We start from the raw sequence: 15,011 nt of genomic DNA on the forward strand, positions 1-15,011 counted from the left end.
ATAAAGCAAAAAGATTTCTAATCAACTAAAACTTTGGAATTGAATCACTATTCACTACACTTTGAAAGAGGGAGGCAGGTTGTCTGCCCTCCTGTTTAAGTGCCCTTCTTATCTCCTCTTATTTGTGCAGTCACGTTTAAGCCATGTCAATATTTTATATTGATATTGTTTTTTGTCTTATTATCTCTATAAAAATAAAAAAAATAAATATAAAATATTAACGTGGCTTAACCGTGACCGCACAAAATAGGAGAGGATGAGAAAGGCATCCAAACAGAAGGGAAGACAATCTGCCTTCTTGAAAGTTGAAAGAGAGGGATGCCTTGGGGAATGCGGACACAGATGATTCATAGCTACTGTCAGCTTGTGTCTTAAGGTGTTGGGTCAAGTTTCATAACAAGCGCAATCTTTGTGCTTAGTTGTCATCATTAAATTTGAAACTCTAGATAGACTCTCGTTAGAAAAGTATTCTAAAATAATTAATATAAAATGGCTGCATCCGCCCCACCCCCAAGCAGTCTATTGCTCACCAAACCTACTCTTTTCTTATATAAACCTTTATGTTTACTCATTCATTTGTCTCCAATGAAGCTATCACGTATTTAGTGGTTAGCTGGCACCCAAGCTAAGCAAAATTACAAATCTAAGTCACTCCAAAGGATCACATAGTGTGGTTCAGTGTTATTAACTAGAGATGGCCCTCAAACTGGCCAAAAAACGTCTAAACATATTTATCCAAATTTTACTACGCGATTTGGTTCGATTTCTGCCGCTAGAAACCAAACAGTCGTAAAAACAAAAAGAAATTGTATATCTCATCGTTATATGATAGTCAATCAACTCAATGTACATTTGACTCCATTGAACACAAAACTAAATTATATGGGCAAATTAAAAGGCAACAAGTTAATTCTCACAAAACGCTATAAATTGAATTTAAAACGTGACGTGTGAACATGAACCTAAAATTCGTCTTAACAACTGAATCACGCAAATTGTTGGACCACCGTAAAACAGATCCTCACCAAATTACAAGACGTGACGACACCTAACGCTTTCGGAGCTGGCCGGCAATACTATATCATTAGCCCACGTCAGCACCTTTCAAATCCTTCGAAACGGCATCAAATAAAGCACAAATACCCTCCAACAAAAATATTAAAAAAATAAAAAAAAATTGAATTTTTAAACGCAGGTCCCTCCACATTTCCCTATTTTCAAAATAACCCCAACTTATTCAAAATCTGATAACTCCCTCAGGGACCTGCATTTCAAGAAAACCAAAAAAATACCCCAAAAATATTGAACCGAATTCAGAACGGAGCAGAAGAGCGAGAAACAGGGGACAGAGAGAGGGAGGGGGAGAGGGAGGTTGGTGATGACAATGGACAGAGAGAAGGAGAGAGAGATAGAGCTAGAGAGTGCAATGTACACTAACTGTTTGCTGTTAGGGTTGGATCCGGCGATTATCGGGCTCGGAGGCTCCAATGCCACTCCTAGGGTCGGGTTCTTCCGCCACTCCAACCCTAAATTGGGCGAACAGCTCCTCTACTTCATCCTCTCTTCTCTCAGAGGCCCAATTCAATCCGCCAAGGTAGTACAATCTCTCGATTTCGTTTCCTTCGTCTATATTTACACTGTGTGTGTGTGTGTGTATGTATATGTATATATGTTTGAATTTCACTTCTGTGTATGTATATGTGTTTGAATCTTTGTTACACTATCTTCTGCTATGGATCACGTTCCTGACGATTTGAGATCTTCAGGATTTCGATAAGGTCTGGCCAATCTTCGATTCCGCGCAATCGCGGGATTTTAGAAAGGTAAATTCGAGGATTCCACTTTCCTTGTTGCTTCTGGTTTGATATTCTTTTAAAGTTTGAAAATTTGGATGAAATGGGATGACTTGTTGTTGGTGATCAGGTTGTGCAAGGGATAATTAGCGAGCTCGAATCGCAAGGGGCGCTTCCGAGGAGCAATTCGAGGGTTTCATCACTCGCTACATGTTGCGGACCCAGGTCGGTTGATGATGCTACTCCTGCCATGGTTTTTATGAGTTTTTTACATTTGTTATGTGCATTTCTGAGGTGGAGTTGGGCTTGCTTGGCGAGAAAATTGACAGAAACCCGAAATTCACATTTACTAACAGTTTGCTTCTTAATTTGCCTGAGGTTCGTAGTTTTGATGGGCTCACTTGGCCAGCCATTTTGCATTAGAGTGAGAAATAATTATGAAATGAATGCAAGGAACATGTAGTTATATATGACAGTGAACTTGTTTCCCCCCAAATCAACCATTTGATGATATAGGAATTAATTCTTTCTCTTCAAATGTTGTGGTGGTTCTTCGTAGTTGAAATGATCATGTCTTACTTCTGCGCAACAATTTTATGGGTTTGGGTCCTTAATTCATAAGCTTCATTTTTTTATTGCAGGTTTGTGGAACTTCTGTGGCAACTTTCTTTGCATGCTTTGCGAGAGGTTCATAGGCGAACATTTGCAGCTGATGTAGCTTCTAACCCACTTCCTGCATCACTGACTGATGTAGCTTTTTCACATGCAGCCACTTTACTTCCTGTCACGAAGGTAGGCCTGAACTACATGTATAATGTTGAAGCATGCATAATTTAAATTTCCGATGACAAATTGAAATTGTTGTTCCCAAATTATTGATATGCTTAGCTATGGGTATGTTCATGTTGGTTTTGCATCTTAGTATAGCATGGAAGTGTTTCACAAACATTAAAAGTCGTTCTCTTTCTGTATAACTCTTAAATGAGTTTTCAGTGTTGAATGCACATCTGAATTTTTCTGTGGAGTTTTCGTCTGTGACATGCTTATTCAAGTGTTTCTGTGGAGTTTTCAGGGTTGAATGCACATCTGCATTTTTCTCTTTCTGTAAAACTCTTAATTGAGTTTTCAGGGTTAAATGCATGTGTGCATTTTTCTGTAGAGTTTTCGTCTTTGACGTGCTTATTCAGTAGCAATTATTTGATCTTAAACAGGCTAGAATAGCACTTGAACGAAGAAGATTTCTTAAGAATGCGGAAACAGCAGTACAGAGACAGGCCATGTGGTCGAATTTGGCTCATGAAATGACTGCAGAGTTTCGTGGTCTTTGTGCTGAAGAGGTATAAGGGTAACAAGTCACATTCCGAAGATTAACTTATTTTGGTAGAAGCTTATTTGAAAAATCTTGCAATTCAGCTACTACGATACAATTTGTATTCTTATGTTTGTCTTTGCATGAATCTCAGGCTTATTTACAGCAAGAACTGGAAAAATTACATGACCTTAGGAACAAAGTGAAGTTGGAAGGGGAACACTGGGATGACCTTGTTTCTAGTTCGAGTCAGAATTCCCATTTAGTATCAAAAGCTACTCGTTTGTGGGAGTCAATATTAGCCCGGAAAAGTGAGTACAAACTTTCGTGGTCCTATATAAATTTCTTAGGTTTCTACGTATTATCAAATAATGTCATGTGATCGCACCTTATATGTATATGTAGTAGCTATTTAATATCTGATTAGATATGTACCCAGTTTGATGAACTCATTTAAATCTCCATTATGTATAGGTCAACATGAAGTTCTTGCTTCAGGGCCTATTGAGGATTTAATAGCTCACAGGGAGCATAGGTAATCTACCATTAAATATCATTTTAACATCACTTGAAACCCTTCACCTACTTACATTTATTCAATGCTTTCTAGGTACCGCATCTCTGGATCGTCTTTGCTTGCAGCTATGGATCAGAGTTCTCAGGTTCCTTATGGAGATGTCTTATCTGTCCAGTCTGGTGACTTTACTCCAACACATGTGGATGGCAAGGAACAAAATGATGGAGCAGATTCATCCCATTCACAAGTAAACGATGAAGCACTTCATCGAGCAGATGAAAGAAGTGGAAGAGTCCACCCAACCGTTGACGTGGCAGAAATTATCAGGCGATGGACGCATGCTTTGCAGCGTATTCATAAACAATCGCTACACATGGTATGCTACATTGTATATGTTCATGCGGATGTTGAATACCAGTTTAGAAAAACGTAGTGAATGGGTGTTATTCAATCTTAATTTGTAGGCAAAGGTTAACGAGGGAGAGGGTCCAGAAATTTTAAGAAGTGCACATGATGGCAGTTCAAGTGGTCATACAGAGTCTTTAGCTGCAACTCTTGCTGAACATCAGCAACACTTGGTTAGCTTTCAGGTAATGCTTACGCTTTAGCTAAAAGTACTGGTTATTGGTTATTACATATGAAGTTATAAGATGAGGGAACCGATATGTGAGGTATCCCCAATGTGACTGTATTTGGTGGTCAATGCAACCAAGCTTAAACTTTAAATGATATTATGCATTCGAGTCTTGAAATCTGGCAATAATTATTTGTTTTTCTGATAGTGGAGTCAGCTTATATAGTTTGAATTATTGGAATTTGCATTAGAATCAACCGGTTGTTCTTTTCTTCAAATGCTTTTTGAGCCATCCCTTAATATATGTGTTATTTGAGTTGTCTATTGTTTACAAGGATCTATTAGTACTTTGATATTTTCCTTCATGAAGTATTTCAAGTTGAGCTTCCGTTGGTAGGAAGTTGTTGTAACATGTGGAAGTGCATATTTATTTTTCCATATGCCTTTCTTTAGTCCCCTTCATCCCTTGTGCATAATTTATTTGTCACGACTCATGACTATGATTACCTGATGCTATGCTGAGATTCCAATTCATAATTTCTGTAGGTTCTCATTAACCAACTGAAGGAAGTTGCTCCGGCAATACAAAAGTCAATTTCAGAATGTACAGATAAAGTAGATAGCATTTCATCTAGTCTGCCTCCGATGATCAAACAACCTGGTCAATCAACTTCGCCTATTCAAGCACAGAGTAGTGGAAGGACATTGGTAATTTTGAACCTATTTCTTGCAAACCTTATACCTACTAAATGTCTAGACTTGAATTATCACAGTGTAGAATTGATTTAACTTGTCTTTGTTCCTGTTGGAAAATTCAGGAAAGTAACACTGATGATGTGGCTGAGGTGACTTCAAAATTGTCTACCTTTCAGCTAGAAAAGGTGTCATCCAGCCCTGCTTTAAAGCTACCACAGTTGTTTAACTTGACTCCTAATTCTTCTGGGAAAGGTGGAAATATGCATAAGCGCCCTACTTCAGTTGCTCAATCAAACCAAATAGAGAACTTTCCTGAAAGGAAGTCTGTGGAGCAGCCTCTTTCAAGTAATCACATAGATAATCTACAACAAGGTCAGTTATCTGTGCCTGGCTCCTCCAGTTCTCATTGTGTTATAAGCGTGTCCGCTTGCTTAAGGCATTTCATTTTATATGTGGATTATTGGTGGTTGAACATCTTTGTGTGGATGATTGTGATTTTTAGTTTCATGTTATGCAGATAGTGACAATTATTATGTTCAGAATCTAAAGAGATCTGTTAGAGAAGCTGCTTTGTCACGGAATTCCGTAAGTTCCAAATCATCACAAGGCAGCCATTCTGATGAAAGCTCTGAGCATTTCTTTTTACCTCTTTCACCATCTGGGGTTTCTCGTCTAGGCCAAGAATCTAAAGGGGCTTCATTAAGGAGTAAAAGGTTTCCATCTCAGACGGAGGCTTCCTTTCATGAAAATCGCGCTCCTGATGGTAATGTGGGGAGCAAGTACGCCGAATTATCTGAAGTATTGAATGGTTTAGATTCACTTGATGATTATGACCAAGTAAATGGGTTTCTTTCGGCTGCTGGTTCAAACTGTGCTGTTTCAGACACACAGAGATCATTTTATGACTTTGAAGAAGCTCAGGAGCAGGTTTTCTCACCTCCTTTGCTAATGGACTCATCACTATTAGCAGATTATGAGGACTTACTTGGTATGTTTTTCTGGTCACCAACTAGTTCTGTTATATTGGCTTTTATATGTAGACGTTGCTATCAGTAAATGAATTAATTTTATTATTGAATGCTTTCGTCATTCAAAGTATATGGTCATCTGTACTGGTTCAGGCACTAGGTTTTGTACTTTATATCGTTAAACCTTGGGGATAGCCATTATAGCCTTGAGGTCAACCACCACATGACCTATATCATACACGCATGATTGGCTTTATCACAACTAACACACACGCACGTCTTTAGTTTCCTGTGAGAACATCCTTCACTAATTTTAAATTGTAAGTCGAAATGAAGTTGTCGAAAATTAATCATTTGTATGATTGTATCTTAGCTGGCTCCATCTGTCGCCAAATTTTTTTATTAGAGAGATCAAAATATATTTACATTTGTGTACCTGTGCGATTAATATATTTATGCTACCTAGTCGAGCTATAGTTTTCTAGCTTCGTTTACACTACAATTCTTTATTTTTTTCCTGTCATATTTTCTTCCCGCTGAGAATTTGTTCGACTCTTTTTTGCAGCACCACTTTCAGAAACTGAAACAGCCTTAATGGAGCACTGAAACTGAATTTTAAGCGACCTGTCCTATTGGTCGAAGAGCTATTTGGTAACTGCGATGGTTTTGTTTCCACTTTCCCAAATTACTGTTGACAACTTGACATGCCTCTATCATTTCTTTGATGTTTTGTACATTTCCCCCCGTCCAACTCAGCGCAGTTCGTTTGTTTGGAAGACACCAATTTTCCTAGCAGTGCCGTTGTACATGCTTGACAATGGCTCGGAACCAAGACGATTATAAGCTACAATGTGGCGCCTTATGCGCGTTCCTGGGGTGATTTTGTCCATGGATGATTAGAAAACTACAACGTGGCGCCTTATGCGCGTGTACTTAGCCTTACCCTGTGCAGCGATCTTCGAGTTTCATGCTTCGGTTAACTGACAAGATTGATTGTTGGTCTGATTTTTTTTATGTCTATGATTAATCTGACCTCAATGTAAGTTGCTGATACGGCATAGATGTGAGAAATTGTTGTTGGAACAATAGGGATTTTACCTTCTTCTTTTTTTTTAACGTTAATATTCTTTTAGTAGGGTAATTATTTCTTTTGAAATGATGGAATTGTGAGTAAATGTCGTTGTTTAATCAAGTAAATGATGAATGATTGCACAAAAGTTAAGTTTTCTGTCCTTTCCTTGGCTCTTTTATACGAGTTTGGACTCTCCGAAATCTTACTGTTCAAAGTCTAAAGATTTGGTAATCCGGGTTCTTCGTTTGTATGAAGGAGAGATCATAATTATTGGTTTGTGTGGTGTAAGGCAGTATAATGAGTTTTAATGACCGTCAAATTTAATGAGTGGTTTAGATTATTTGATCCTTGGACTTTGGACAATTCGGCTCTCATTCCCTTCTATACATGTTGATAGGATTAAAAGCACACCACAAAGTAGCACACAAATGTCCTATTAATTTTCCTTATTAACAATAATATTTGTCAATTGTAGCATATGAAAATAAGGGTCTTTCCCGCAGAAGATTGTTTTATCTAACTACTTAAAATGTCACAAAAACTGGGCTGCTTTCCCTACTGACCAGCCACCGAAAAATAATTATTAGACCAACTTACACTTATCTAAAGTCTACGAAATTTTATATGCAGATACTAGACACACAGAGCTACACTCACAAATTTTTGGAGTTGATTTGCTATTTAAATTAAATCGAAAAAAAAGGGGACAAAAACAGATTTTTAAGTAATTCACAAATTCAGAAAAACGAGTTAGGGGAATTGTTATCCACCACCAAATAATCATACAAACATGTTATGTTTAATTCAAATTCCTTTTATTTCCGGGTGAAGATGCTCAAGTTGGCTCAATGTTAGAACCCAACCTATTACTCTTTCTTATGTAGTATGTTAAGAGAATGGTGTTTTCAACTTAACTTAGTCCCTAACATGCAATCTAGAAGTGTGTATTCATAGATTTAACAAGTAGAAATCATTAAAAACGAAAAAAGTTTGAGTCATCACAAGGCATCGTAAGTACTGGCGTTGTCTTACTTATCCTAGAAATTGGTTCACATGTTAATCGCAATTAACAAGTACTACTCTATAACATATGTAGGTCCTCATTCGACAAGGGCAGACACACACATATTCATAACATTAGAATCCTAGATATGCTTACTAAGTATGCATCCATAGAAAACACATAAAAAAATTCATCAATGAGACAAGTAGTGAACCAATTTTCATCCATTTGTAAAAGTAATTCAAACGAAATGTCATAACAAACTTGCAATCATATTAGGGGCTTCAAAACAGCCCTTAACTACTAAAAATTAGTTACACATAATTCTCAAATTAAACCAAAAGAAAGACATGAGTTTGAGAAGATAAAACCGAGAGAAGAGAATGCCAAGATTTCCTCATTTCTTTCCTTCCTTCCCTAACGCAGCAGCCTTGCCTTTTTCCCTTGCTTTGCTTCTTTTTTTTTTCTATCTTTTTTTCACACTTTTTCTCCCTTTTTGTTGCTGCAACTTGTAGGTCTTTTCTTCTTTTCTGCTGCCACAGTTTTTTCTCCATAACTCACCCCACTAACAGCCATTTAGTGATGACAATAAGTGGGAGGAAATGCTAAAACAATTGTAACTCTTTAGGCAGCCTTTATGCCCATTACTCTCACTTAATTTTTCATTTCCTCTGATATTTGAATAGGTGTTAGCTGGCTTGTTCTTGGCTGCATCAGTTTTGGCTGTTAGTTTTATGGGATTTATTGCTTTCAATGTTTTCTTGTCAGTTACAAACTGCTCAGCCTCCTGGGAACCTTTTAGTGTTAGAACGACCATAACTTTTTCTAGAAAAATGATATTAACAATCCGCGAAATGCTCCAGAAAATAGACATCCGTAGATTTCCAAGCATATAAGGCTCATTCTCTAATTCATTTTGAGCTGTCCGCAACTTGCTTCCAAAGTCAGCTGACCTGCACATGCAGTTTTGACGAATTTATTACTTAAAATTCCACTTGTATTATTTTTCTTTTCTTTACTTGACAAATCCTACAAAACACAAAAACAAAGTAAATAACTCAAAAATATAAAGAACTAACTAAGAAAAGATAAGTGAATTTGATATAAAATATATATAAATATGAACTTATCACATGTCATTTCGCTTTTTATTTGTGGAGGAAAATGGTTGCCCACTTTACTGGGTGCAAGGCAAGTCCTAAGTCCGGTCGAGACAAGGCGTCTTGCGGAAGAAAACGAAAAAGGAGCTTCACATATGAATTATGATAACTAATGAGTTCTTCTGTTGGCAGTTGTGGACGTAGTTACATTGATAAACGTTGTCTATATGCTTGAGTTTGAATTTTATTTTCGTAGTTTAAATTAGTTTAAAGTTGAATATTATATGATGAAAATTATATGAAATATTTACTTACTCAGAAATGAGCAAAGTAATGCATAGGAAAAAAAGAAATACAAATACAATCAACTACTCTCACTAATCATTCGAAATCTGAATTTAGAAATTTAGAAATATGAATTGTAGATTGTAATGTGGAAGTGGAGAAATTTTTTACTCCGTAACTGTATGTATATAACTAAATGCAGAGTAAATCATGAAGCAAATTAACTCTAATATACGTGTTTTACTAACATGTCCTTTGTACAACACCATTTTTCTCTGAAAATGTCCGAGAATTCAATAAATAAATTATAACTTGCTAAAAATAGACAATCCTATCGAAATTTCTCGTTTTACATTTAATCCCAATGCCAGCCCATGAAAGAGGAACAAAAGAGCCTCGACCCGGGCGCTCGGTTAAAGTGTACACTGCACAGTGACACATCTCATTCTGCTTTGCCAAATGCCAGTACTAAATTACCATTTCAACCTTTCACATTCCTCCCCAACGACTCTTTCCAACCGAAAGTTGCGGTGGATTTTAGAAGGCTATTTTAGTCAAATGGGACCTCTCGACTCTTGTCGTCTGGAGTGAATCAAAGAGAGAGAGAGAGAGAGAAAGCAAGGATGAACAGTTTTTGAGGTTTAAAATTGAAAATCCCCATCAAAGTTAAAAACAAATTAATAAATTAATAAATAGTAATACTAACTTTTCAAAGAAAAACTAATAAAAAAAATTTGAAAATTTTAAGTTTTAACAATAAGGACAAAATAAAGAGTAAAGTAAATAGTACTATGATTTGACTTTTTAGTGTAAAAATGTGATTTTTCATTAAAGTGAACAATACCGTAGACTTTTCGTTAAAACTCTTATTTTTAAATGAATTTTTTTTGTTTGTTTTGCCAATCAATCGTAATATTATAAATATAAAGATTCAACTTGGAAAGGGATCTCTCCGGATCCCTTCCATTTACTTCATCAAGTTCGAAGATCTGAAGTATTGAAATTTGATTCAACGATTACAATAGTGGTCCACTTTAAAAGTTATAATAATTTTAGTCGTTTGATCAAATTTCAATGATCCGGATTCCTGAACTTGGTGAATTAGGTGAAAGAAATATGGAAAGAACCCCTTTCCATTCAACTTAAAAAGAAGTGCAAACTATTGACTATGATATACTTTTTTTTGTTCGGATTTGATATCGCAGCATAATGCAAGTTAAATACAGAGTTATAAATGAGACTATGCAATGGTTAAGATGGTTTGAATATATAGACAAAAGATCAACATATACTCCAATTAAAAGATGAGACCGTATGATGCAAGCTCAATACGAAATGGGTAGAAAAAGAATTTAGAAAACGTGAAAATCTGACAAAAGATTTAAGGTATTTGTAGCTAATAAAAAACAAGACACATTTGCTCTAAAAAAATAAAACAGCGCACCGAATCAAGTAAAATGACGTTCTAAGCACGGTTATTGTTGTGTTGTACTCAAACCATATTATTATTTATTATTATCATTATAATAATAATTGCAATTTTCATCTGAAAATTAGAAGGAAAAATCATCCAACAAAAACAACTGCTTACAGCCGCCAAGGATTGCTGTTCTTCAACACCCCTCCCACCCACTTTTTCTCTCTATTTCTCTCCATCTCCGAAAAAGCAAGACAAGAACCAATAGCTCCGACCTTCTCTCTCTGTAAGTATCTCCGAACAATTCATCATTTTCTCCAAAAATTGACCTTCATTGCATGTTTTTCCAGCTCTGCAATAACTTTCCACTTTCTGGCTTTCAAATTTGTGCATCTTAATCTCTGTCGGAGAATGCCAAATGGGTTTTTCAGATCATGTCCGGATCTTGTTCTGTCATGATGCAGCTGAATTTCTTGTCAATTTTGGCGAAAAGGGGCAAATTTTCAGTATTTTTTTCTTTTCATTTTTTTATGTGGGTTTTTGCATAAGTCAAACTTTCTAATCTTAGAACACGAATTCGATTGTTTTGAGGTTATCTACATCTGGGTTTCCTGATATAGGTTATGATTCTGGCTAAAAAGTCAAGGTTTTACTGTTACCTAAGAAAAGTTTGAATTTTGGCTTTGGCTGATGGATCAGAGATTAGAAGTTTAGCAAAGATTTTGTTTTTGCATTGTTTAGTTAATTAAAGATTGGAAATTTCTAGAATTCTGTTTAATTTTCGCTCCGAATCGATTTTTATATGCAGCTGTGTTCTCGTTTGTGGGGGGTTTGATACTTCTGCTGCAGATTTCCCCAGTTGGGTTGGAGCGTTTGTTTTTAATCTGGGGGAAGTCACTGTCTTTACCAAGGAAAGGCATGAGAAGTTTATAGGATCGGGTTCTTTCTTCGTTGTGCTGGATTTTGGGTTTATGTTTCTGTGGTTTTCTGGCCTGATTGGAATTGTCTTTCCGCTATCATCGATGCTGTGTTTGCTCTAGTAGTTTGATAATATTGTGCTGTAAAGTGCACAAAGAAGAGGTTTCCTTTGTCGATTGAGTTATGATCAAACAGATACTTAATAGGCTCCCGAGGAAGCCCAAGTCATCCGAGCATCGTGAGGGAGGGTCCTCTAACACTAATTCAAATGCTTCCGCCAGTTCAAGAGGCAACTCTATATCAAGTAACAAGTATGCGAGCTCAAGTACTACTTTTTCAAGCGCTACTTCTACTCCAAACTTTGGAGTAAATGTGAATTCGAAGCTTAATGGGAACTCGTTGGCTTCTCCATATGAGGCATTGCCTAGTTTCAAAGATGTCCCGAATGCAGAGAAGCAAAACTTGTTGATAAAAAAGTTGAACTTGTGTTGTGTTGTCTTTGACTTCAGTGACCCAACGAAGAACATCAAGGAAAAGGAGATCAAGCGACAGACATTGGTAGAGCTTGTGGATTACATTGCTTCTGCTAATGGGAAATTCCCAGAAATTGTCGTGCAAGAAATCGTAAAGATGGTGTGCATAAATTTATTTAGAACACTCAGTTCTCCTCCCCTTGAAAACAAAGCATTAGAGGCCTTTGATGTAGAAGAGGAAGAGCCCTCGATGGACCCAGCATGGCCGCACTTGCAAGTTGTGTATGAATTCTTCCTGAGGTTTGTGGCATCACCTGAGACGGATGCAAAGTTGGCTAAGAGGTACATAGATCACTCTTTTGTTCTCAGGTTGTTAGGTCTTTTCGATTCAGAAGACCACAGAGAGAGGGATTACTTGAAAACGGTTCTGCACCGCATCTATGGGAAGTTTATGGTGCACCGCCCGTTCATAAGGAAAGCAATCAACAACATCTTCTATAATTTTATTTTTGAAACTGAAAAGCATAATGGGATTGCGGAGCTGTTAGAGATTTTGGGAAGTATAATAAATGGTTTTGCTCTGCCGCTGAAAGAAGAGCACAAGCTCTTTCTTGTTCGAGTGCTTATTCCACTTCACAAACCAAAATGCATACCCTTGTACCACCAGCAGTTATCATACTGTATTACTCAATTTGTGGAGAAAGACGGCAAACTTGCTGATACAATAATTCGTGGTTTACTAAAATATTGGCCTATTACAAATAGTTCTAAGGAGGTCATGTTCTTGGGTGAACTGGAAGAAGTTTTAGAGGCAACTCAGCCTGCAGAGTTTCAGCGCTGTATGGTACCGCTGTTTCGCCAGATTGGTCGTTGCTTGAGCAGTTCACATTTTCAGGTTATTCACCCCTTTCATCTGTTTTCTACTTTCTAGTTTCCTCTCTTTTGTGGAGTCCTGTCTTAATCTTTGTTATCTAAGACGTAGTGATGGGAAATAGCGGTATGTCATCGAGTTATATGAACTTGTGGGTGGTCAATTACTGAGCTTTATAGAATGCTTCGTTGTTTATGTCCTTTGTTGAAACATCTCAAATTTATGCATACAATGTTCTTTAATGCCATCTGGAATTTGTTGTACGATGGAGAGAGTGATATTTTGATGTACTTTATCGGTACATATCTTCGTAAAGATGCAAGTGAGGAATTTCAAAATTTAAAACCCTTACATCGTAAATTGCTGGTTTGAGTTATTTTCTTGCAGTATTTTAATCTGTTCGGGAGTTCTATATGGTTTTCAGAATTAAATATTGAAACCCGTAGAAAAAATGAATTGGTTAGTTAGTATTGCCTCCTACTTCAGTAGGAAATTTCTGGTCATAGCTAAGTCATTTATTAACGATCTACAGCTTTCCTAATATTCGAAGAAAAAGTGTATTTTAATTTTCAAATGAATGGAAACAAACAGAAATAGATATTTTCCTTGTAGAGATACAGTTTATGCTCTAAGTTCTCTCGCTCTCATATATCTTGTCGGCGCTTAATTTGCAGGTGGCAGAGAGAGCACTGTTCTTATGGAATAATGATCATATTGCGAACCTAATCAAACAGAATCGCCATGTCTTACTGCCAATCATATTCCCTTCATTGGAGAAAAATGCAAGAAACCACTGGAACCAGGCAGTACAGAGCCTGACACTAAATGTCCGTAAGATTTTCTCCGATATTGACCCTGAGCTTTTTGAGGAATGTTTGCTCAACTTCCAGGAAGATGAAGCACAAGCAAGTGTAAAAAGTTTGAAACGTCAAAACACCTGGAAACGTTTGGAAGAGATTGCGGCAAAGAATGCTACAAGCAATGAAGCCGTGCTTGTTTCCCCAAGAGGAGCCTCCGGCAAAACTTCTGGCTAGCAAGTTTGAGATTCCCCGTGATGTGATTACAGTGAGTTCGATGTTCAAATTATTTTGCAGATGATAAACTGACATTGCTGTATAAGTTTGATCAGTCTTCTTGTTGGCTCCTCCCCTACGTGCAAAAAATTGGGTTGTCCGGTGATCAAGTCACAGAGAACATGAACGGCTGCTCAATCTGGAAACGATTAGCCCCCTTTTGGTTGGCTGTATATATCGGATTGGGTGTGGAAGAATAACAACGGGGGTGTTGCTGCCATCACACAAGCATGGTCTCGGCGGGTGTGGTGAGTACAAAGCTGATCCTTCGTCGTCGGGGTTCTAAAGGTAACAAAAAGGCTTGAAATTGACATATCAGTTACATATTTTTGGATTTGGTTTAATAGACATGCTCTCCTCAATCTTTTCAATTACTTGTATTGTATGTATCATCCTTAATTCATCACCATCAGACTTTGTTGCTTTTGTGAAATGTATAATCCCGCACCACGTAAGTTCCGGAGTTTGTCCAGGTCTATGAGAGAAATGTACTTGCACCTGGAATGTTGCGGTGACAGTGCATGATTGGTTTGAAACACCGTCATCCTGACATCTCGGGGGCGGGAATTTTCCTCATGTGGCCAACTTGTTTGCAGCTACTTTGAACAATAGTTCATGTTTGATTCCAATTGTTAATGGTCTATCTGTTGCTGACGAGGACAAAGTAATTGGTCCAACCATACACTTGGAAACAAATTGACCAACGGAAACGACAGAATAATCCTATTATTATATTCATATGCAGGATTCGTTTGGAACCGCTTTTAAATTGACAGAAGTACCCAATCTTTTGAACTGAAAAACTCATTGAATTTAAGGAAAATTACTGAAAAGAATTTGAAAACTTTGAATTTTAATCAAAATAACAAAAGGGTGTTGTAAGTGAATAGTACCTTGAGTAACTTTTTATAGTAAAAATATCATTTTCGTTAAAAGTGAACA

At 37.0% G+C, this 15,011-nt stretch overlaps 2 protein-coding genes across 3 annotated transcripts; both read left to right on the forward strand.

Moving 5' to 3' along the window:
• Positions 1-1,111: 1,111 nt before the first annotated feature.
• Positions 1,112-7,074, forward strand: LOC137708214 (AUGMIN subunit 6-like). 2 transcript variants are annotated; one of them, XM_068447236.2, is made up of 13 exons: positions 1,112-1,594; positions 1,767-1,823; positions 1,924-2,018; positions 2,435-2,585; positions 3,005-3,130; positions 3,257-3,413; positions 3,577-3,637; positions 3,713-3,995; positions 4,084-4,209; positions 4,740-4,901; positions 5,012-5,261; positions 5,392-5,877; positions 6,423-7,074. In XM_068447236.2, the coding sequence occupies exons 1-13, from the start codon at positions 1,379-1,381 to the stop codon at positions 6,461-6,463; spliced, it is 2,211 nt and encodes a 736-aa protein (XP_068303337.2). In that variant the 5' UTR covers positions 1,112-1,378; the 3' UTR covers positions 6,464-7,074. The 2 variants fall into 2 exon arrangements, with proteins under 2 accessions (XP_068303337.2, XP_068303338.2); XM_068447237.2 differs by having other exon boundaries at positions 1,145-1,594; positions 5,407-5,877.
• Positions 7,075-10,612: 3,538 nt separating this feature from the next.
• On the forward strand, positions 10,613-14,698 carry LOC137708442 (serine/threonine protein phosphatase 2A 59 kDa regulatory subunit B' eta isoform). Its single transcript, XM_068447524.2, has 3 exons — positions 10,613-11,020; positions 11,543-13,020; positions 13,671-14,698. The coding sequence occupies exons 2-3, from the start codon at positions 11,836-11,838 to the stop codon at positions 14,028-14,030; spliced, it is 1,545 nt and encodes a 514-aa protein (XP_068303625.1). The 5' UTR covers positions 10,613-11,020; positions 11,543-11,835; the 3' UTR covers positions 14,031-14,698.
• The last annotated feature ends 313 nt before the right edge of the window (positions 14,699-15,011 follow it).

The sequence above is a fragment of the Pyrus communis genome, chromosome 17 (assembly GCF_041283825.1).
Source record: "Pyrus communis isolate YQ-2024b chromosome 17, ASM4128382v1, whole genome shotgun sequence".
Lineage (NCBI taxonomy): Eukaryota > Viridiplantae > Streptophyta > Magnoliopsida > Rosales > Rosaceae > Pyrus > Pyrus communis.

Bases quoted from the DNA above. Each gene is read 5' to 3' on its own strand.
- LOC137708214 (XM_068447236.2), top strand. From the start codon at position 1,379: ATGACAATGGACAGAGAGAAGGAGAGAGAGATAGAGCTAGAGAGTGCA. The intron at 2,586-3,004 runs GTAGGCCTGAAC...GATCTTAAACAG, and splicing joins CTTTACTTCCTGTCACGAAG to GCTAGAATAGCACTTGAACG. The intron at 4,902-5,011 runs GTAATTTTGAAC...TGGAAAATTCAG, and splicing joins AGAGTAGTGGAAGGACATTG to GAAAGTAACACTGATGATGT.
- LOC137708442 (XM_068447524.2), top strand. From the start codon at position 11,836: ATGATCAAACAGATACTTAATAGGCTCCCGAGGAAGCCCAAGTCATCC. The intron at 13,021-13,670 runs GTTATTCACCCC...CTTAATTTGCAG, and splicing joins TGAGCAGTTCACATTTTCAG to GTGGCAGAGAGAGCACTGTT.